This window comes from Phalangium opilio, unplaced genomic scaffold (assembly GCF_054372755.1).
Source record: "Phalangium opilio isolate 3A_F unplaced genomic scaffold, DU_Popi_V2 ptg000045l_1, whole genome shotgun sequence".
NCBI classification, from domain to species: Eukaryota; Metazoa; Arthropoda; class Arachnida; order Opiliones; family Phalangiidae; genus Phalangium; species Phalangium opilio.
This window is the reverse complement of record NW_028324168.1, coordinates 2,658,546-2,677,652: the sequence shown is the minus strand read 5'-3', so window position 1 is coordinate 2,677,652 and position 19,107 is coordinate 2,658,546. Positions and strand designations below refer to the sequence as shown.

Below are 19,107 nucleotides of genomic sequence, written 5' to 3'. Positions count from 1 at the left end.
TGCATAACGTTTGACCTAATTAAGCTTAATCGGACATGCCATAAGTTCATAAGATATATTCCATAAGTTTGTCACTGGTTACTGAGAGCTTGTCATAGATTCAAGGTAAAGCGACACCTGGTGCATAAGGCGCTGTCAAAGGCTTAGTACAGACTAAATAGGTATAGAAAGTCCTGAAAAACAGTGTAGTCAATTCTCGCTTGTCGTTCTCCTTTGAACTAGATCTCAGTATAGGTAGTAACGTACTTATGAAACATATCTTATAAACTTATGACATACTGGTAAGTACGAAAATTCATGTTATAGCCTTGACTCCATTTTTTTAAGTACTTAAAGGGGAGCCCACGTGGTAACTTTGAAAGAATCGATGACCCTAAAAGGACCAAAAGGTTCTGATATGGAGTGAAGGTTTTAGTGTATCTTCTCCTCAATTTCCTTGAGAAATCTTATCGAAGTTAGGGTTATCGTAGAAGCTCTTTAAGATCGATTTATTCTTGTCACGCGATGACCGCTCGAGACCCCAGTGACGTCATAATCTAGATTTTTAAACCAAGTTTGATTCGACTCATAAAGTGTTGGTACACTTTCAAATTTGAATCTGTTTTCAATCAAAAATTGGATTTAATATTACTTTTTAGTGTCAAATTAAGTTTTATTTCGATTAATTATAGTGTTTAAGGAATCAAGTTAACTATAGTTGTGGTGTTCTAATCAAGGTGTTAAAGTGTTTCCAACTAGAGTATATGTATATCTGAAATGTATATATGTAAATAAAAGAAATAATATTTAAAATTTTGATATCAAGTTTTGATCAAAAATTCAAAAGCAGTTATTTTTTCTGGTGTGAGAATTTCAAAGAAAATAAAGCGATTTAATTTTTCGATATCGTTTCTGAGATTACGATTTGTCTGCCCGCCAAAAAATCGTGATTGTTCCAATAAATTTATCGATAAAAATCTTCACCATTTTTTTCTTTCAACCTATACTACTACAATGGATTCTAACTTATTCAACAAGTTTTAAAATATTCCTTTCACGAGGAGTTTAAAAAAAAATAAAATCAAATAATTTGAACGAGTTTTTCACCACTTGACTAAAATTCAATAATAAGTACTTATATTTCCTTTGATTAAGTCACAAAGGATTCTACCGACAACCAGGAACTTTGTTTTGGTGTTATTTTACTTATGGCGCGGGTGATATATGGTCATTCTAGCTAAGTAGGTCATTTAGGCAACATCGCTTTCACATTCCTTCATCGCGTTGCCTTCCACGTCCTCTTTTTTAACCAGCCCGTGTCACTCGGTACCGTCCTGCCTCTAAGAAACGTCTTTCTTTAATTTCACTACCAATTTCTTATTAACCTTAAGTCAGGTGTCCCCCCCCCCCTCAACCACCAACACCCACTGTTCGGGATGTAGGGGAGACTCATATGTTCGATCAAAAGAAACCTTAAGACGTAAATTGAACTAGGGGTTATTTAAAATCAAGGTTAGTAAAGTATAAAATCGCTATAATAGGTTTGCTCAATCAAGGTCAAAAGCTTATCTTTTTTAAAGATTGTTCATTGGCTGTTAGTTTTGACGTCACTGAGAGACCCAAAAAACAAACGGCTCGATGATTTTGAATTTGTGATGGCTGGTTGATTGGATTTAGAGTAAAGATAGAGTGCCAATTTTATTGAATTGTAAGTTTTTAACTCTTGAAATTGATCTGTAGATTATCTTAATTAGGTTTTTAAACGTTACATCCGTTGAGTTCTTATAAATTTAAAGTTAAAAGTAGCGCAATGGGCAAGGCTTATGGTAAAGACTTTGGGTATGGTTTTGGACGTTTGGCGTTTGGGTAATAACAAAAGTAGATAAATTGGTAATAATTTCTGTTGAAGAACTTTAAGAAGTTGTGCCATTATGATAATTTCTGTCAGAACTTTCTCTATACGGTTGTAATTTAATAGATTATAATTATTTTCTATTTAGGGAAGGTGTAAATTGGTAAATAATGCCGGGAACAAGATGTGCAGTTGCCGTGTGTAACAATAGTCTGCTTAAAACCAAAAATAATAAGTCTACAGCCAATATTCGTTATTATTCTTTTCCTAAAGAACCTGGGCTTAGAAAAATTTGGGTCAACAAATGTAGAAGGGTTGGGAAATGGAATCCATCGACTAGTCGAATCTGTTCCAAACACTTCAAAGATGATAATTTTGAACGTGATATGCAAGCGGAACTTTTAGGGCTTCCTGAACGCAAAGTGTTAAAGTTCAATGCAGTGCCAACTGAAAACTTATTACAATGTAACACTGGAAAAACTGCTTCTCTGTGTGACAGAGAGGCAAGGTTATGTAGAAGAAACAGAAGAAAAACTGCCCAAGATATCATAGCATCAACGTCTGTTGCATCAGAAGGTAATGAAATGCCAGAAATGGTTAACAACCAAAATGCTGTGGATGTTGAAATTTCCCCAATCCAAGAAGATACACCAAGAAATCTTGTAGAAATACCCAGTGAAAATATTAATCTAATCAAGAACTTAAAGGCTAGAATAAGCTTTTTAGAAAAGAGTCGTAGTCGAGTAATTAAGCAACGTAAGCAAAAAGACACAGTAATTCGAGACTTGAAAGTACAACTTTCAATGCAAACCCTTGTTTCTAAAAGAGCTCTTAAAGACCTCAAAGCCTTAAAAACCAAGAAAAACAAAAAAGCAAAGTATAATTCAAAATTAGCTGATATTTTGCGGGTGGTGTTTTCAGATAGTCAGATAAAGAGACTTTTGGGGAAAAAAAGGGTTAATTGGGGTTCTGAGGATTTAAAAAATGCATTCACCCTGCGCTATTTTAGCAAACGAGCCTACGTATTTTTGAAAAAGGACCTTCATATTCCCCTACCAGGTCTATCTACCTTGAGAGCTTACGCCTCTAAACTAAATTTAAGACAAGGTATATTGACAGATGTTTTAAATTTGATGAAAGTTACTGGTAGTGTAAAACCCACGCGTGAGAAACTTGCAGTTTTGACATTTGATGAAATGAAAGTTCAAAGTCAATATGAGTATGATGTTAAAGCAGACCAGGTAGTGGGCAAACATGAACAAATGCAAGTGGCTATGGTCCGAGGGCTGTATGGAAATTGGAAACAACCAATATACATTGGCTTTGACCAAAAAATGACAAAAACCTTACTGTTAGAAATTATCACCAAGCTTCACGAAGCTGGATATCTTGTTGTATCAACAGTTTGTGACATGGGTGGAGGGAACATGGGGTTGTGGCGTGAACTTGGAGTAAATATTAACAGAAATTGGTTTTATCATCCTAGTGTTAGTGAACAATTAATTTACTGCTTCGCAGATGCACCCCATGCACTAAAATTAATTCGAAACTGGCTTTTGGACAAGGGATTTATTCTGGAAGATGGGGATGTTGATGTAAATAGAAAACCTTTAGACGAATTACTAAAATTAGACTTTAACGAACTTAAAATGTGTCACAAACTAAGAGCAATTCATTTGGAATGCCGAGGGCCAACAAGGCAAAATGTAAAACTAGCTGCTCAGCTGTTATCTAACAATGTTTCAAAAGCATTATATTCAATTTACATTTCCAAAAAACAAAGTCATTCTTCAGATGAAAATCTTGAAGACTACCAAAATCTATCCAAATTCATAGAAAAGGTCAATGCGTGGTTTCAAATTTTCAATTCCTACACTGAAAATGATCCTGTTAAAATTAAATGTGCGTTTGGTGTTCATTTAACAGAGCAGTTAGAGGCATTAAATGAAATTGTCTAATCTAATAGATGACATGAGGTGTAAAGGAACGAAATGCCTACAAATTTTTCAAAAAGGGTTGCTGATCTCTATTAAGTCTCTTAAAGACTTATATTTTGACCTTAAAAATAAATTTGGCTATAAATATATCTTAACTCATCGTTTAAATCAAGACTGCCTCGAGAATTTTTTCTCTCAGGTTCGTACTAGAGGAGGCTTAAATGATCACCCAACGCCTCTTAATTCAATATACCGAATTAGAATGATTATACTGGGAAAAAATCCTGGTGTATGTCACCAAAATAGCAATACGTCTGATTTAAGCCAATCTGAGTATCTTTCTAGTGATATTGTAAATTCTCCATCTTTTCAGGAAGGAGAATATGTTTTAGCTAGTGCCTTTAAAAAAGCCTCAATAGAACCTATTAATCCAGATTGCAGCACAGCTGCAGATCTTAATAGTTTGATTGATGACAATAAAACATATTTAGCAAATAGTGACTCATCAAAAACTATTAAGAATACTAATGAATTGGACGAGAGTGATTTTTCAAAGTTGGAGGAAAATGGTATTGAGCTTTGCGCGGGTTGGCTAGCGAAAAAGCATAACAAAAAGTTTCCTGATTTGAACTTAACTGAAACTAAAACACTCTCGGACCATAGTTATGAGTTGCCATCTTGGGCAAATTTTTTATCTTACGGAGGCTTAGCAATCCCATCCTCTTCATTTTTAGCAACTGTTAATACATTCGAATCAGTTTTTAGATCTTATCTACCACAGTTTTCCCTTTCAAACGAGCCAAATCTAGTCAAAAATATCAGTGATTTAATTTTGCAAAGTTCTTCATTACCCAAGGAATTAGTACAATCTTTTGTGAAGTTAAGAGTATTCATTAGAATAAAATTCCTTAATAATGTCAAAAAAACAGATGCTGAAAATGGTGACAGTGGTCGGAAAAAGGCCAAAAAAATGAACAAGATAATTCATTAGTTTCACCCGCTTAAGAGTTTAGCCTATCTTATTTGAAATGCTTCTTAAAATACCATTAACTTTTGCCTTTTAAAACTGTGATATGAAATAAGAATCTTTTAAATTTACTTGTTTCCGTTTTCGAGAAACTAGGCTCCAAGCCATATTGCCCTTTAAATTCTGTGATAAGCATTATCATATCAAATAATAAAACAATAAATCTAATAAAAGATTAACTTATGTTCCTAGAAATAATTCTCCAAGTCAAACTACCTTTCATCTGTTATGCTAAAGATTCATATTTATTATTTAATAAACATATGTTCCTAGAAATGATTCTACAAGTCAGACTACCTTTCATCTGTTACGTTAAAGATTCATATTTATTATTTAATAAAAAAATGTTCCTAGAAATGATTCTACAAGTCAGACTAACTTTCATCTGTTATGTTAAAGATTCATATTTAATAAAAAAAAGTGTTTATTAGCAACGAATGTTTGTGTTTATTCCAGAATTACATCAGTTTTCTTGAATATATCCAACGTAATCTCGCTATGTAGACAAAATATATTGCAATAATTAACCACAATAATTTACATTGCTTTAAATTGGTTTGTTTCAAATTCTGAAACATGTAAACTATTGTAGTTTGTGCATTCAATTTCAATATCCAATTATCCATTCTTTACCTTAAATTTGCAAAGTTTAGCCATTGGGGTTGTAAAGTTCAGTACTACAATGGATGGGGAATATAATTGAAAATTATTCAACGATAAACAGAAAAAAAAACACTTCTCTCTCATATTTTAAAGCCCTAAAAGAAAAAATAACTAAATATCCTTAAATTTGAATAATCAAATACCCTTGGGCCTTGGCAATAGCAAAAAAGTCAAAAACACCATGGTCAATTATTCGGCGTTCAGCCTCCTAAATTCAACAATATTATTGAAAATAATGTAATAAAAACTCTTCCCTCGAACATTTTGCACGTAAAAATAACAAAAAATGGGATGAAAATAGTTTGAAAACTTTGAAATTGCTTCCCTATTCGTATAATCAATGGCCTTGACAAGCAAAAACAAACATTCTTCCCCCTCGGGGGTCTCTCGGTGACGTCAGACCAACCGCCCGCGAAAATTTGAAAATTCCGAAACTCGATCGAGCACCCCTTGATTTAAAATAGCTTACAGCAAGTACTTAAAGAACTTAATCCCACTTTTTAATTAGAAATATGTCAAACCTAGGGGATAAAACGGATAAATGTTCATGTTTTGATGGTTTGTTAGGAGCAGTACACGTTAAGTACAAGAACTGAACTGAACCGAGTTTTAAATTATGTTGTCGTCTACTCCATCAATATTTGTTTACGTTTATCTTTTAGGGTCTGCCGGCTACGTTTCGAAAGCATTCAGGTAAGTTTCACAGTAAAATTTAAGCAATGGAATGTAAAATAAATGTAAGTTTAATTAATAAATTTATTTCATTAAATTATAATATATTTTATTGTTGACGACTTCAATAGGAATCGCAAGTTAAGGAAGGTAATATAAATTTGTAGCCAAGGCTTAGGGACTTCAAGGGCTTCTGGTAGTCGTTCTGTCTGAGTCAGTGACACGTGATCTATTGTACATGACTACATGTACTGGTTAAACCATAGATATTAGAATACTATAATGGGTTAAACTTTAACCGGTACAGAAACTACAGATACACATAAGTGACTGTTTAAATTTTAAAATGAGTATCGCTAAAAGACCAGAGACAAATTACGTGTGTGGAATATGTGACTCCATATTTTTAAATAATTTAGACCTTGTTGTTCATGAAATAACACACACTGAAGAAGAATTAGCTTTTAAATTCAAATGTTATGAATGTGGGAAACGTTTCGCGCAGAAACGTCAATTAAGCCGCCATATTCTTGGCCACTCTGAAGAACTAAAGCCATTTATATGCCTCCACTGCCATGTTCGATTCAAACTTGAAACTCACTTGAACATGCACTTAAAAAAACATGATTTAAACCGTCCATTTGTTTGTAAAAAATGTGGTTATCGTTACGAACTAAAAACTCGTCTCGAAGGCCACATGAAATCGCACTTGGACAATCGCCCCTACATTTGCGATATTTGTCTAGCAACTTTTAAACGTTCCCATGACATGAAAGTGCATCGCTCGACACATACCAATGATAAACCATTTCAATGCAAGATGTGCGAATCAAAATTTAAGAAATTAGCTTATTTGAAAAAACACGAGAGGACACACGCAACTGAACGGTTCCCATGCCAATTATGCGACGCTGTATTTAAAGATAAACGGTTCTTAATCGGACACATTAAAACGCACGATAAAGTTAAAGAAGCCAAATTCGTCTGTCGTATTTGTAATGTAAATCTACCAACGTCTAAAGAACTTCGAGAACACGCTAAAACCCATCCTGAAGCATCCAAACCGCGTAAATCTAAGACGCGCGACAATAAATTTCATTGTCATATTTGTGGATGCAATTTTCCCAAAGAAAAATCATTGGAATTGCATACAAAATTGCAGCATGATGGAGAAACTAGATTCAAGTGTCGAACCTGCCAGGCTAACTTCACATTTGAAATTTATCTAAACATTCACGTAGTAAAACACTTGGAAAAAAAATTCTTTTGCGAAGATTGTAAAACTTATTGCGATTCCGAATATGAAATGGGCATACATGAATGGGAACACTTTATGGATCGAATGCAAGTCATTGAAAATAATGAAAGTAAAACGGGGGAGACAATGGAAAACAATGTTCCATCCAACGATAAATACGGCGTTTCTTCCAGTTATAAACGCTACAATTGCCAGAATTGCGGAAGTTTATTCGAGAAAATTAAGCCATTAGAACTTCACCGTGAACTTCAACATAAAGGGGAAAACCCTTACAGATGTCAAAAATGTACAGCCAGCTTTAATTCGCCAGAATATCTCAACTATCACGCGCGTAAACATAATCCGCAACCAGTTACTTGCAAGCGTTGCATAATTAAATGTGATTCGGAATATCGTATGGAACTTCACGAATGGAAACACGTTGTGGATCAACTCAAAGCCATCGAAGCCTTAGAAGAAAACACTGGAGAAGACTTAGTGACGACTGTTAACAAGAGATCGAGTACAAAAGACGTGGAAGCTAAAAGGTTCAATTGCCAGTATTGCGGTTGTCGTTTTACTCTACCGAAGCAATTGGAACTTCATACTGATCTTCAACATAAAGGAATAACTCCGTTTCGTTGTCATTTATGCACCGCTAGTTTTAACCAAGAAAATTTTCTCGAAATCCACGTTGTCAAACACACCAAGAAGAAGATAAAGTGTCCTCGTTGTAAATTTATTGGAGATTCCGAATACGAATTAGGTTTTCACGATTGCTTAAAGCGCCGCCGCCAAAAAGTTAAGGAAATTAAACTGAAATTTCATTGCGAAAACTGCGGATGTTCGTTTAGAAACTCTCATACTTTCGAATTGCACCGTAAATTGCAACACGAGGGTGTGACGCCCTACACCTGTAATTTTTGCAAAGCGACCTTCACTCTTGAAAAGTTTTTAGTCATTCACCAATTCAAACACATCCAAAATGTTAGCGATTGTTCGCGTTGCAAAACCGTTTGCAACTCCGAATACGAAGCTGGTATCCACGAATGGTACCACGTGGTACTTGACTCGCGAAAGACAAGTGTACCTTCTTCAAAAAAAGCCAAAGGTGGAACATCTACCCAAGTCGATACGCAACGGAAAATGAAGAGATACCATTGCGAAAATTGTGGATGTACGTTTGATTTTCGTAACCAGTATGAACTTCACGTATCTCTGCAACATAAAGGACAATGCGATTTTAAGTGTGCGATTTGCGATGCTTCGTTTACCAAAGAAATGTTTCTCAACAATCACGCGTTTAAACACGTGCCGAAAATTGTTGAATGTAGCGTTTGTCAAGAAAACCTCGATTCGGAATACGCAGCAGGAATTCATCAGTGGAAATATTGTTTAGCGGATATGCGAGTTGAAAAGGAGTTAACAGTACCCAAAGATGTTGGACAACCAAAGTCACCCAAGAGGAAAAGAGTCGAGCAAAATGGTGAAGACCATTTTGCCGAAGAGATTGTTACACCTGAAGGTAAAACACTTGAAACCACAAAGGACTGGTCCCCGATAAGCCTAAATTCAATATTGGGAGACACACGAAGAGTGAAGACGAAGTCTATCAATAATGTTGAAGACAACTTTATCGAAGAAATTCTGTCACCAGAAGGTCAAGTACTTGAAAGCCCAAAAGATTTTTGGTCCCCAATAAGCCTAAATTCAATATTGGACGCCACGAGAGGAGTGAAGACGAAGTCTATAGATAATGTCGAAGAGATTCTGTCACCAGAAGGTCAAGTACTTGAAAGTCCAAAAGATTTTTGGTCCCCAATAAGCCTAAATTCAATATTAGACGCCGCTAATATGAAGACATATTCTAGTCCTTCTAATTTGAACCACGAAGTAAAACCTTGTCATGTTAAATTGGAACGTATCTCAGAAGGTGAAATACTTGAAAGCCCAAAGGATTTGTCCCCATTAAGCCTAAATTCAATAGTAGACGCCAAAAGAAAAAGAGTGAAGACGGAGGCATTGGACAATGTTGAAGACCAGTTTGTCGAAGAGATTCTAACACCCGAAGGTCAAGTCCTTGAAAGCTCAAAAAATTCTTCAATATCGGACACCAAAGGAAAAGGATTGAAGACGAAGAATATTGAGCATGTTGAAGACCACTTTGTTGAAGAGATTCTAACACCCGAAGGTCAAATACTTGAAAACCCTGATTTGTCCCCAACAAGCCTAAATTCATTATCGGACGCCAAAGGAAAAGGATTGAAGACGAAGGATATTGAGCATGTTGAAGACCAGTTTGTCGAAGAGATTCTAACACCCGAAGGTGAAATACTTGAAAGCCCAATGGATTTATCCCCAACAAGCCCAAATTCATTACCGGACGCCAAAAGAAAAAGTGTGAAGACGGAGGCATTAGACGATGTTGAAGACCAGTTTGTCGAAGAGATTCTAACACCCGAAGGTCAAGTACTTGAAAGCCCAATGGATTTGTCCCCAACAAGCCTAAATTCATTATCGGACCCGGCTAATATAAAGACATATTCTAGTCCTCATTTGAACCACGAAGTCAAACCCTGTCATGTTAAATTAGAACGTAACGGTATTTCTATTAGCGACAGCGAGTGGTCGGTCCCATCCTTTTCTTCACCAGTCAATAATGAATCTGTTGATTTGAGTTGGGTAGTTCGCCAGTCAATAATGTTTTAACTAATGGACTTATTGATTTAAGCTGATAATGATTATTTACTTATTGTACTTGATGAATTTTAATAAGATTCTGAAATAAAAGATTTTTTTTTTATTTTACACTTATTCAAAAGTTGTATTGCCGCAAAAACACAAGAGGTAGAATATTTTTCACTTCTTGAGCCTCGGGGATTTCGTATTAACAGGGATATATTTAATTTTAGAAGTAGGAATGAAGAATGGTTAGTATTTACTTCAATCCGACTCATAGCCCAGTATAGAGCCCCTCCCTCCAACACGTAACGAAAAGTTTAAATTATCTTATTGGCTCACTGAAACTACGTTTGAATGACGTTGCTGACGGGGTCGGCGAAAAATACCTTGTTCCCTTTTACCTCCGTCGCTATGACCCGCCTCTTCTTTCATACCCCTCCGTCCCGACTCTGACGCGCGCCCAGATTACTCTGTTCTCCATTCCAACTTCTAAAATTAAATCTATCCCTGGTATTAACTATTTTATTTCCGTATGGGCAAAGTAGACTAATAGAAATTTAAGTGTTTGATCTGAAAGTTTTGTAGCCAGAAACGATATGAAACTGTACAATAGTGTAAACTATATGGACGCCGCAAGATAAGGTAAGGCTTGCAGAACGCAATTTTAATTGCGTAGCTTTAAAATTTGTTGCTATGATAAGTTGCTCGTTTGGTAGAGTTCCATGTATACCACTGCGCTTACCCTGGTTTAAATCCCGAATTAAAGTCGGAACTATTTAAAATGGTACCTTATAATTTTTTGCCAGTTAGACCCAGGGTTTCGCGACCAAGGGGGTACACGTTTTTTGACAACCTAACTTTACAGCACTGGAAAAGGCTGAAAAAGTATATAGTATCTCATTTCTCGTAACGTAAAGTTAAGTTAGGAATTTTGTATAGTGAATCAATCGCCTTATATACCCTAGATTTCCAAAAATAAAATGTTAAAGAGGAATACGCTTGAATTCAAACGTCAACAATAGCTATGTTTAAAATGATTTTACGAAGAAAGTCTCTTAAAACGATTTAACTGTAATTAAGCTAAATTAATGACAATTAAAATAATATCAATTGCGTCTCGACTCGGAGAGGTTTACTTTGGTTTTCCAACCTGTTATAATTATCTGGAAATTATCAGCTAGTTTTACACGGTTGAAATGAATATTTAGCATAGTGTGCTTTTATACAGTGCATTGTTATTTTCCGATTGCGTTTAGAAATAATTATATTAGACAAAAACGAGTTTTGCTTCACAGTCCTTAAAAAACTGCATTTATACACAATCCTTGGTGACACTTTTTCAAACCCACAAAGGGCCAGAAATTAGAAATTATTATATGTATTGCAGTTGGAAATTAAGTTTAATCGATATGCGAAATTTGGTTTTAATAGCGTAGTTCAAATGATTGTTATGATTAGAAATTTTACAACAAAAACGGGTATAAATGCGGAGTTTCGAGATAATTGAGCTTAGATTTTCATGTACGAAATTGTATAGAATAAGTTCTAGTAAAAACATATCCATGTCAAATAATTAAGGCGAACAAATACAAATTGAGCTTTTAGCATTAATTAATTTTTCAGGGTGGAACGGATAAGAAGATAATAGTAATAAATTTCGTTTCGTCCGACGTTTATGAACTCCACCATTACGATAAAAATTTATTATTTTTATTAAAAAAAAAAAAAATACTGTTATTTGCAAAATTCCCGTTAAACTTGTCTCTAACACGAAGGCCTAAATCATCAACTTCTTATAGGGTTTTACGGTCAACTAACAATATTTCCAAATATATACTCCACGGGGATTCCACGGTATTCGGGAGGGAACGTGCGCGCGCATCGGCGGCACCTTTGAGGTCTGAGAGCCGGCGCGGTGGGGTTTCCCAGCTGCGAGGCTCGCTAAACTTCAAGGATGCCGATTTAACAGTGTAGATACTACATACCAACGGGTTGGGAACGACCTTCAGGAGGGTTTTCCCCAAGAATGTAGCATTCCCCAGACAGGCACAATAGAAGCCGACTATTTGGGAATGCGGAAAAATGGTACCGGAAACAGACGCAATAGAATTTAGGAATGAGGAAAGATTACCACTTCCTTTTTAGCTCCATCCACAATTATATCATGACTGACTTATAATTTAACGCCCAGACCGAACCTCTTCACTTGGGAAGTTGAAATTTCGCAGGGACGTTATTCTTAACTAGTAGATGATAATTAAGTAATATTTTTGTAATCCGCCGCCATCTTGAAAAATGGAGGCCAGCCCTACCCTAGTTGCTATTTACGTTAATCGCGTAGTACTTATTTACTTATTAATTATATGATTATAAATAGCCTTTAGCCCAATAGACGCGCGACAATTCTGACCAGAGATTTTTAGAAACTCCGCATTTATACCCGTTTTTGTTGAAAAATGTCTCATAATAACAATCGTTATTTACACTTGGTGATATGGGGAAGGGACACAATGATTCCAACTACCTGTATGCATTCCTAGTTAGATCCAGCATTCTGTAAAGGAACTCGCGTATACTTCTTGTTCTTATTTTGCTTAAGATATGTGCCATAAGTTTGTCACTTGTCACTGGTTACTGAGAGCCTGTCATGAAGTGACGTAGGTGAAACATCATAGTAAAATATTGGTCTGCGTGTAATACCAAAAGTATATAGATATAGTTAACAAAAAGTACACTTCGTCGAAACTTGCTCGCGCCGTGTAATATAAGAAGCCCTCCTTTATCCCACAATAGTGTCGACCCCCTCTGCGTATGATTACCTTCCCGACCGTGGTACAGAAAACGAGCCGTGAATAGGCTCATTATGTTTGTATCGTCAGCATCATGTACTACTTTCTAAAAACGTCTGACGTCGAGAAGCTCTTCCCTGATTGGTTAGATTGTGTAGGGGTTGAGCATCTCATTTTACATGTCGTTTACAGCCAAAGGCAGGGAATTGTTAATGAAATGTACTTTTTGTTTTTATATCTATATACTCCTGGTAATACATAATCATTTCATTTGGTGTCACACTTCTTGTTGTTATTTTGCTTAAGATATTACCATAAGATCATAAGATATGTTTCATAAGTTTGTCACTGCTTACTGAGAGCGTGTCGAGAGGCTCTTCCCTGATTGGCTAGTTTGTGTAGGGGGTTGAGCGGAGGGTATATTGCATCTCATTTTACATGTCGTTTACAGCCAAAGGCTGGGAATTATGAATGAAATGTACTTTTTGTTTTTATATCTATATACTCCTGGTAATACATAATCATTTCATTTGGTGTCACACTTCTTGTTGTTATTTTGCTTAAGATATTACCATAAGATCATAAGATATGTTTCATAAGTTTGTCACTGCTTACTGAGAGCGTGTCATGAAGTGTCGTCGGTGAAACGTCATAGATTCTGGAAAAGCAACGCCTGGGCATGAGGCACTGTCAATGGTTTAGTGCAGACTAAATAGGAAGATGGATTGCAAAACCGAGTGGTGTCAGTTCTCGCGTCCTTCTCAATAAGTCTCTAGCATTTCGAAGTATAGATAGTGTCATACTTACGGTACATATCTTATAAACCATTGATAGTATCCAGTTTTAATATTGCTTAATTTTGGCTGTCGGTTTGTTTACCCGTCGTTAAGGTATCTAGCAAACTGACTCCGTCTAAGAAACGATCATTTGGTACGCAGGTAAGTCAATTGTAGTTGTAAATTAATCCATAACGTTTGAAGGTTGTCGATTTACCTTAGGTAAGAGGAAATAGGTATAGAGAGTGTGAACAAAAGTTAACTTTAACCGCGCTTCAGGGCTACCAGTAATTTGCCAGAGCATATCTGAGGGAAGTGAACTAAAAGCTTTTCAGTCCTTTGTACAACTGGCAATTGCTAAAACAATATAATAATTTCTACTTACCAAAATCTTAACCATCTTCGAGTATTAGAATACTTTAAGCTCGTGAATCTTGAAGAATCGAGAAGTTTGTGATAATGCCAGTTGAGAATGGAGCCGTGTTTATACGAAAATCTTTCTTATATCCCAACGTTAATTATAATTTCAATCAACACCGACAGTTTAGAAGGCACGACAACGGCTCTTTTTGCACTGACCACATTGCCAGCAACAGTCCAAGAACGTTACAAACAGGCAACCGCCGAAGACTCAGTAATGCAAGAGCCAAGAACTTACGCGGTTAACTAATCAAGGATGGCCGAGCTCGCATTAGGATTCGCGCTTTTTTCGAATCCGCTCAAACACGCATTTTTCATAATCAGATTGTTTTGATTTTATTTTCAGAATCTGGATATCATGAACGCGCGCACCTATCCACGCTAATACTTCAGTTTCCCGCCCAAAAGAGTTGTTTTCCATTCAAGAACCCCAATTTCCGGAAGCGTGGATGTAACAGAAAACTTTTTCTTTCTTCAGGATCTGGGCGCAACATTCATTCATTTCAATAAATTATTGTATCAGTTTAATTATTTATCTTTAATAAAACCAAATGTAATATACTAATATTGAAATATATGTATTATTTTTGAAAATAAAAATTTGCGTTAATCTTCATAAATCTGGATGATAAAATCATTTTTATTTGTAAGCTTACTTATTAATTGTAAGCGGTTATATTCATTCCAAGTGGTTATATTCATTTCAAGTGATTATATTAATTCCAAGTGGTGATATTAATTCCAAGTGGTTATATTCAATCCAAGTGGTTATATTTATTTCAAGTGATTATATTAATTCCAAGTGGTGATATTAATTCCAAGTGGTTATATTCATTCCAAGTGGTTATATTCATTTCAAGTGATTATATTAATTACAAGTGGTGATATTAATTCCAAGTGGTTATGGTTACATTCATTCTTAGTGCCACTGGTTACTGGTAATGGGCCCAATACGTTACAAGTTACCGATTCACTGACATAATTGAAGCATAAAATACCTACTTTATTCATAAGATTGGATTATTAGCAGACGTCACAGATCACGTGATCATTACGTAATTGTGACGTCACAGGTTACGTGACCATTGAGTAATTGTGACGTCACAGGTCACGTGACCATTACGTAATCGTGACGTCACAGGTCACGTGACTATCACGTAATCGTGAATCCAGAGGTCACGTGACTATTACGTAATCGTGAATCCAGAGGTCACGTGACTATTACGTAATCGTGACGTCACAGGTCACGTGATCATTACGTAATCGTGACGTCACAGGTCACGTGATCATTACGTAATCGTGACGTCACAGGTCACGTGATCATTACGTAATCGTGACGTCACAGGTCACGTGACTATTACGTAATCGTGACGTCACAGGTCACGTGACTATTACGTAATCGTGACGTCACAGGTCACGTGATCATTACGTAATCGTGACGTCAACGGTCACGTGATCATTACGTAATCGTGACGTCACAGGTCACGTGATCATTACGTAATCGTGACGTCACAGGTCACGTGACTATTACGTAATCGTGACGTCACAGGTCACGTGACTATTACGTAATCGTGACGTCACAGGTAACGTGACTATTACGTAATCGTGAATCCAGAGATCACGTGACTATTACGTAATCGTGGCGTCACAGGTCACGTGATCATTACGTAATCGTGACGTCACAGGTCACGTGACTATTACGTAATCGTGACGTCACAGGTCACGTGATCATTACGTAATCGTGACGTCAACGGTCACGTGATCATTACGTATCGTGACGTCACAGGCCACGTGATCATACGTAATCGTGACATCACAGGTCACGCGATCATTACGGTAATTGTGACGTAACCTATGACGTGACCCTTTATTGTAATTTATTGTTTTTATATATATATATATATGTAGGCGTAACTATAAGTATTTAAGTTGCTAATTAATTTATTTAGGCCTAGCACTGTTCTTTAATTTCGCGCCAGAGTCACGACGCATCTTTGTGCGCACTCCTTCGTTCGCAGCGCCACTAACGTTGGAAACTAAGAGTTGAGCTTGTCAGACGTTTTACAATCTACGTTTCTTTCTCTGATCGGCACCGTGGAGTCAAGATCGTTCCAGCTCCGCTCTTCCCAATCAACGAATAAAAAGGCCTTTCGCTGACGTTTCGCCATTTCTCTCTTCGCCGTCACGGAATTAGCTTCGAATTTAGAGCCCTTCGCCGCCATTGAATTCTCTTTTGGAAACAATTTGCGGCGAAGCTCATTCCTTGGCTTGAACCCGTCGAGGAAAACCTTTCTCGCTCTGCGGATCGGAATGGTGGCTTTTGAGGTCGATTTTTGATAGTTTCGTCATTTCTCTGACCGATTTCCCCAAGTACGCATGCTGAATTCGAAGCTCTTTAAGACTTTGTGGCCATCGCTTCGCCAAGTGCTGTAACAGCCCGTAAGTTTTAACTTTACAATAATCCAAACTCATCTAGCTCCCCTTTAATTATTTTATTTATTTCAAGTATTTAAACTAGTTAGTTAGTGTTAAATGTTAGTAAATTTTATTTATTTATTTAAAATCAAGTACCATAAATAAAATTTTACAACGAGATGTTGGGCAAGGCTTAGCCGAGACAATCCCTTATTAATTATTTTAGGGGCCATAATTATTAGCAATTAATCCTGGTACGTAATTAATTTAGAGATAATGTCAAGGATTTTCGAAAATCAAGTCCCGCAGAGATAATTATATTATTTCGCCCTAAGCCTAGGTTACGGTTTCTCCTATTTAGTCTAGGTTTTTAGTTATGGGTTATATGGGAATAGTTTTAATTTCAAATAAATAAATGAAAGGTTTTCCTAAAATTACCGTAGGAGCTATCGTTATTATTACGCTATACGTAATTAATTTAGAGATAACGTGAAGGATTTTCGAAAATCAAGTCCCGCAGAGATAACTTTAAACACGAGGTTGCCCTAAGCCTACGTTAAGCCTTGTCACATTTAAACAGTTTTTATTCAGGGGGAATGTGGGAATAATTTTAATTTAAAATAAATAAATGGCAGGTTTTTCCTAAAGTTATTTTCTATACAATTATGGGAAATAGTTATCCAGAGTCTTTCTTTAATTCAGGGTGGCAGTTAGTTGGTTTCTCTCTATGAATTTGGTAGCCGGTGTTTTTAATTAAGGACCCGTTCTTAAATTAGTTAACTCTGCGAGATAGACAAATTATTATTTTGAAGCCCATTGATTATAGTAGGCAATAGTTTAATATGTGTTATTAATGTTCTTTTTTTAGATGCGGCTGATATTCTTGAATTTTTCTGTCGCTCGTCATTCCGATGATTCCAGATGACATCCGTTATTGGATATACGTTACACGATGTTTTGCTATCTCTCTCGGCGATGACTTCCAAAACTACGGACAAGATCACCGAAGCTAGAAGACAAAAAAATTTATAATTTTTATATTTATAATTACTTAATTTTCTACTCGACTCTCTTTATTTTTTCCGCGTTCAAACTTTAATTTACCAAACACTCTAATAATTTTTCTTTTTTGAAATTTATGTAAACACTTGGTTCTTTTTTTTCTTATTGAATAAAATTTGCTTTAAACCTGGTTCTTTGTTTTTGTAAAATAATTTCGATACTAGACTTGGTTTCAATTTTTTTAAGTCGGGACTTAGGGTGGTTTTTTTTAGGGTCCTTTTTAGGCTTTTTTTTACTTATACAAGCTAAAAGAGGGGTAAAAGCTTAATGATTTTTAAAAAATTAAGCCTAATATTATCAATAAAAAGTAAAAAAAGTCTAATATTGTTAATAAACAGTAAAAAACCCTAAAAAGGACCCTAAAAAAACCCCCCTAAGTCCAGACTCTAAAAAATTCAAGCCACCCCCCACCTCGAAACAAATGAAAGAAAAAAATGAACGTGACCCAAGGCAAAATTTATTCAATAAGAAAAAAGCAATTCAGGTGTTTACAAAAAAATTCCACAAAAAATAATTTAAAGAGTTCCTTACAAAGATTTCCACAAAAAATAATTTAAAGAGTTGCGTAAATTAAAGTTTAACGCGTAAAATTAAATTAAGTTGTTATAAAGTAAAAACAATTGAGATCTTAACGTTAATTGTCCACATCAGCTTGAAGGAATCGTGTAACGCAAATCCAAGAAATATGCCATCTGGAATTGGCGTCTGTGATAGCCGATGAACTTCTCAAATCTGTCGAACGTTGAAATCATCTACTAGGAAACGTCTCCGACTGATCAGCAGCAGAGAATCATTCGCCTCTAAAAACAAAAAATATTAATAACAAATATTAATCCATTGCCTACCAAGATAATAATTTAAATAATTAATGAAAAGCCGGTCCTTTATTTACGGCGATAAATTACTCAGAAAATAATAATAATGAACTAACAATTAACTCTGCCTGTTTCATTAAAACTAGTTAATATATTAAAACAATAAATTATTAAAAGGCTTACATTTGCTGCGCATTAAAAAGTAGGTTCCATAAATTGATTCCAAAAGCGATTTCAATGGCGGCAAAGAGCTCTAGATTCTGGATTAATTCCTTGACGGCAAAGAGAGAAATGGCTGATCGTCGACGAAAGGCGTGTTTCTTCGTTTCAAATGACTTGAAAATTCATGAACACGTGATTTCCAAGAGCAGAACAGGAAACGATCTTGACTCCACGATGCCGATCAAAGAAAGAACTTTCGGCTATTCCAGTACAAAGGTAAAGGCGAGAAATTCAAGCCAAACACGGGTAAAATATACCAAAGCCGACAAGAGTTCGCGGTAGAGAGGCAGCGTGACGATATGAACTCGCATTACGTTTGACGGGTTCGCGGTAAATAATTTGGTCAACTAGGGTGTGATTTCTATCGGGAAATGGTGAAGGAGCGCACGCGCAGTAGGCCAATCGAGGGCGTACAAATTTCTAAAAAATATAGACGTCTACGATGAGAGTTAAAAGTTGCGAGACCAATTCTTTCTCTCCTGAATAGACCAAAAAAAGGAATGAAACAAACGGTATAAGCTTGAAAAAATTGATTCGAAATATACTTTTCAATATTTAT

At 35.9% G+C, this 19,107-nt stretch overlaps 1 protein-coding gene and 2 long non-coding RNA genes across 4 annotated transcripts; all 3 read left to right on the top strand.

The window, feature by feature from the left end:
• Positions 1–5,948: 5,948 nt before the first annotated feature.
• Positions 5,949–10,181, top strand: LOC149676702 (uncharacterized). Of its 2 annotated transcripts, none has more exons than XM_089837766.1 (2): positions 5,949–6,151; positions 6,262–10,181. In XM_089837766.1, exon 2 carries the CDS (start codon positions 6,477–6,479, stop codon positions 10,074–10,076), a length of 3,600 nt encoding a protein of 1,199 aa, XP_089693892.1. In that variant the 5' UTR covers positions 5,949–6,151; positions 6,262–6,476; the 3' UTR covers positions 10,077–10,181. The 2 variants fall into 2 exon arrangements, with proteins under 2 accessions (XP_089693892.1, XP_089693893.1); XM_089837767.1 differs by having other exon boundaries at positions 5,949–6,195.
• A 3,094-nt stretch (positions 10,182–13,275) lies between these two features.
• Positions 13,276–14,654, top strand: LOC149676701 (uncharacterized). Its single transcript, XR_016366650.1, has 2 exons — positions 13,276–13,776; positions 14,381–14,654. It is a non-coding gene; the product is annotated as an uncharacterized LOC149676701 (long non-coding RNA).
• A 1,348-nt stretch (positions 14,655–16,002) lies between these two features.
• On the top strand, positions 16,003–17,642 carry LOC149676700 (uncharacterized). Its single transcript, XR_016366649.1, has 2 exons — positions 16,003–16,473; positions 17,318–17,642. It is a non-coding gene; the product is annotated as an uncharacterized LOC149676700 (long non-coding RNA).
• The last annotated feature ends 1,465 nt before the right edge of the window (positions 17,643–19,107 follow it).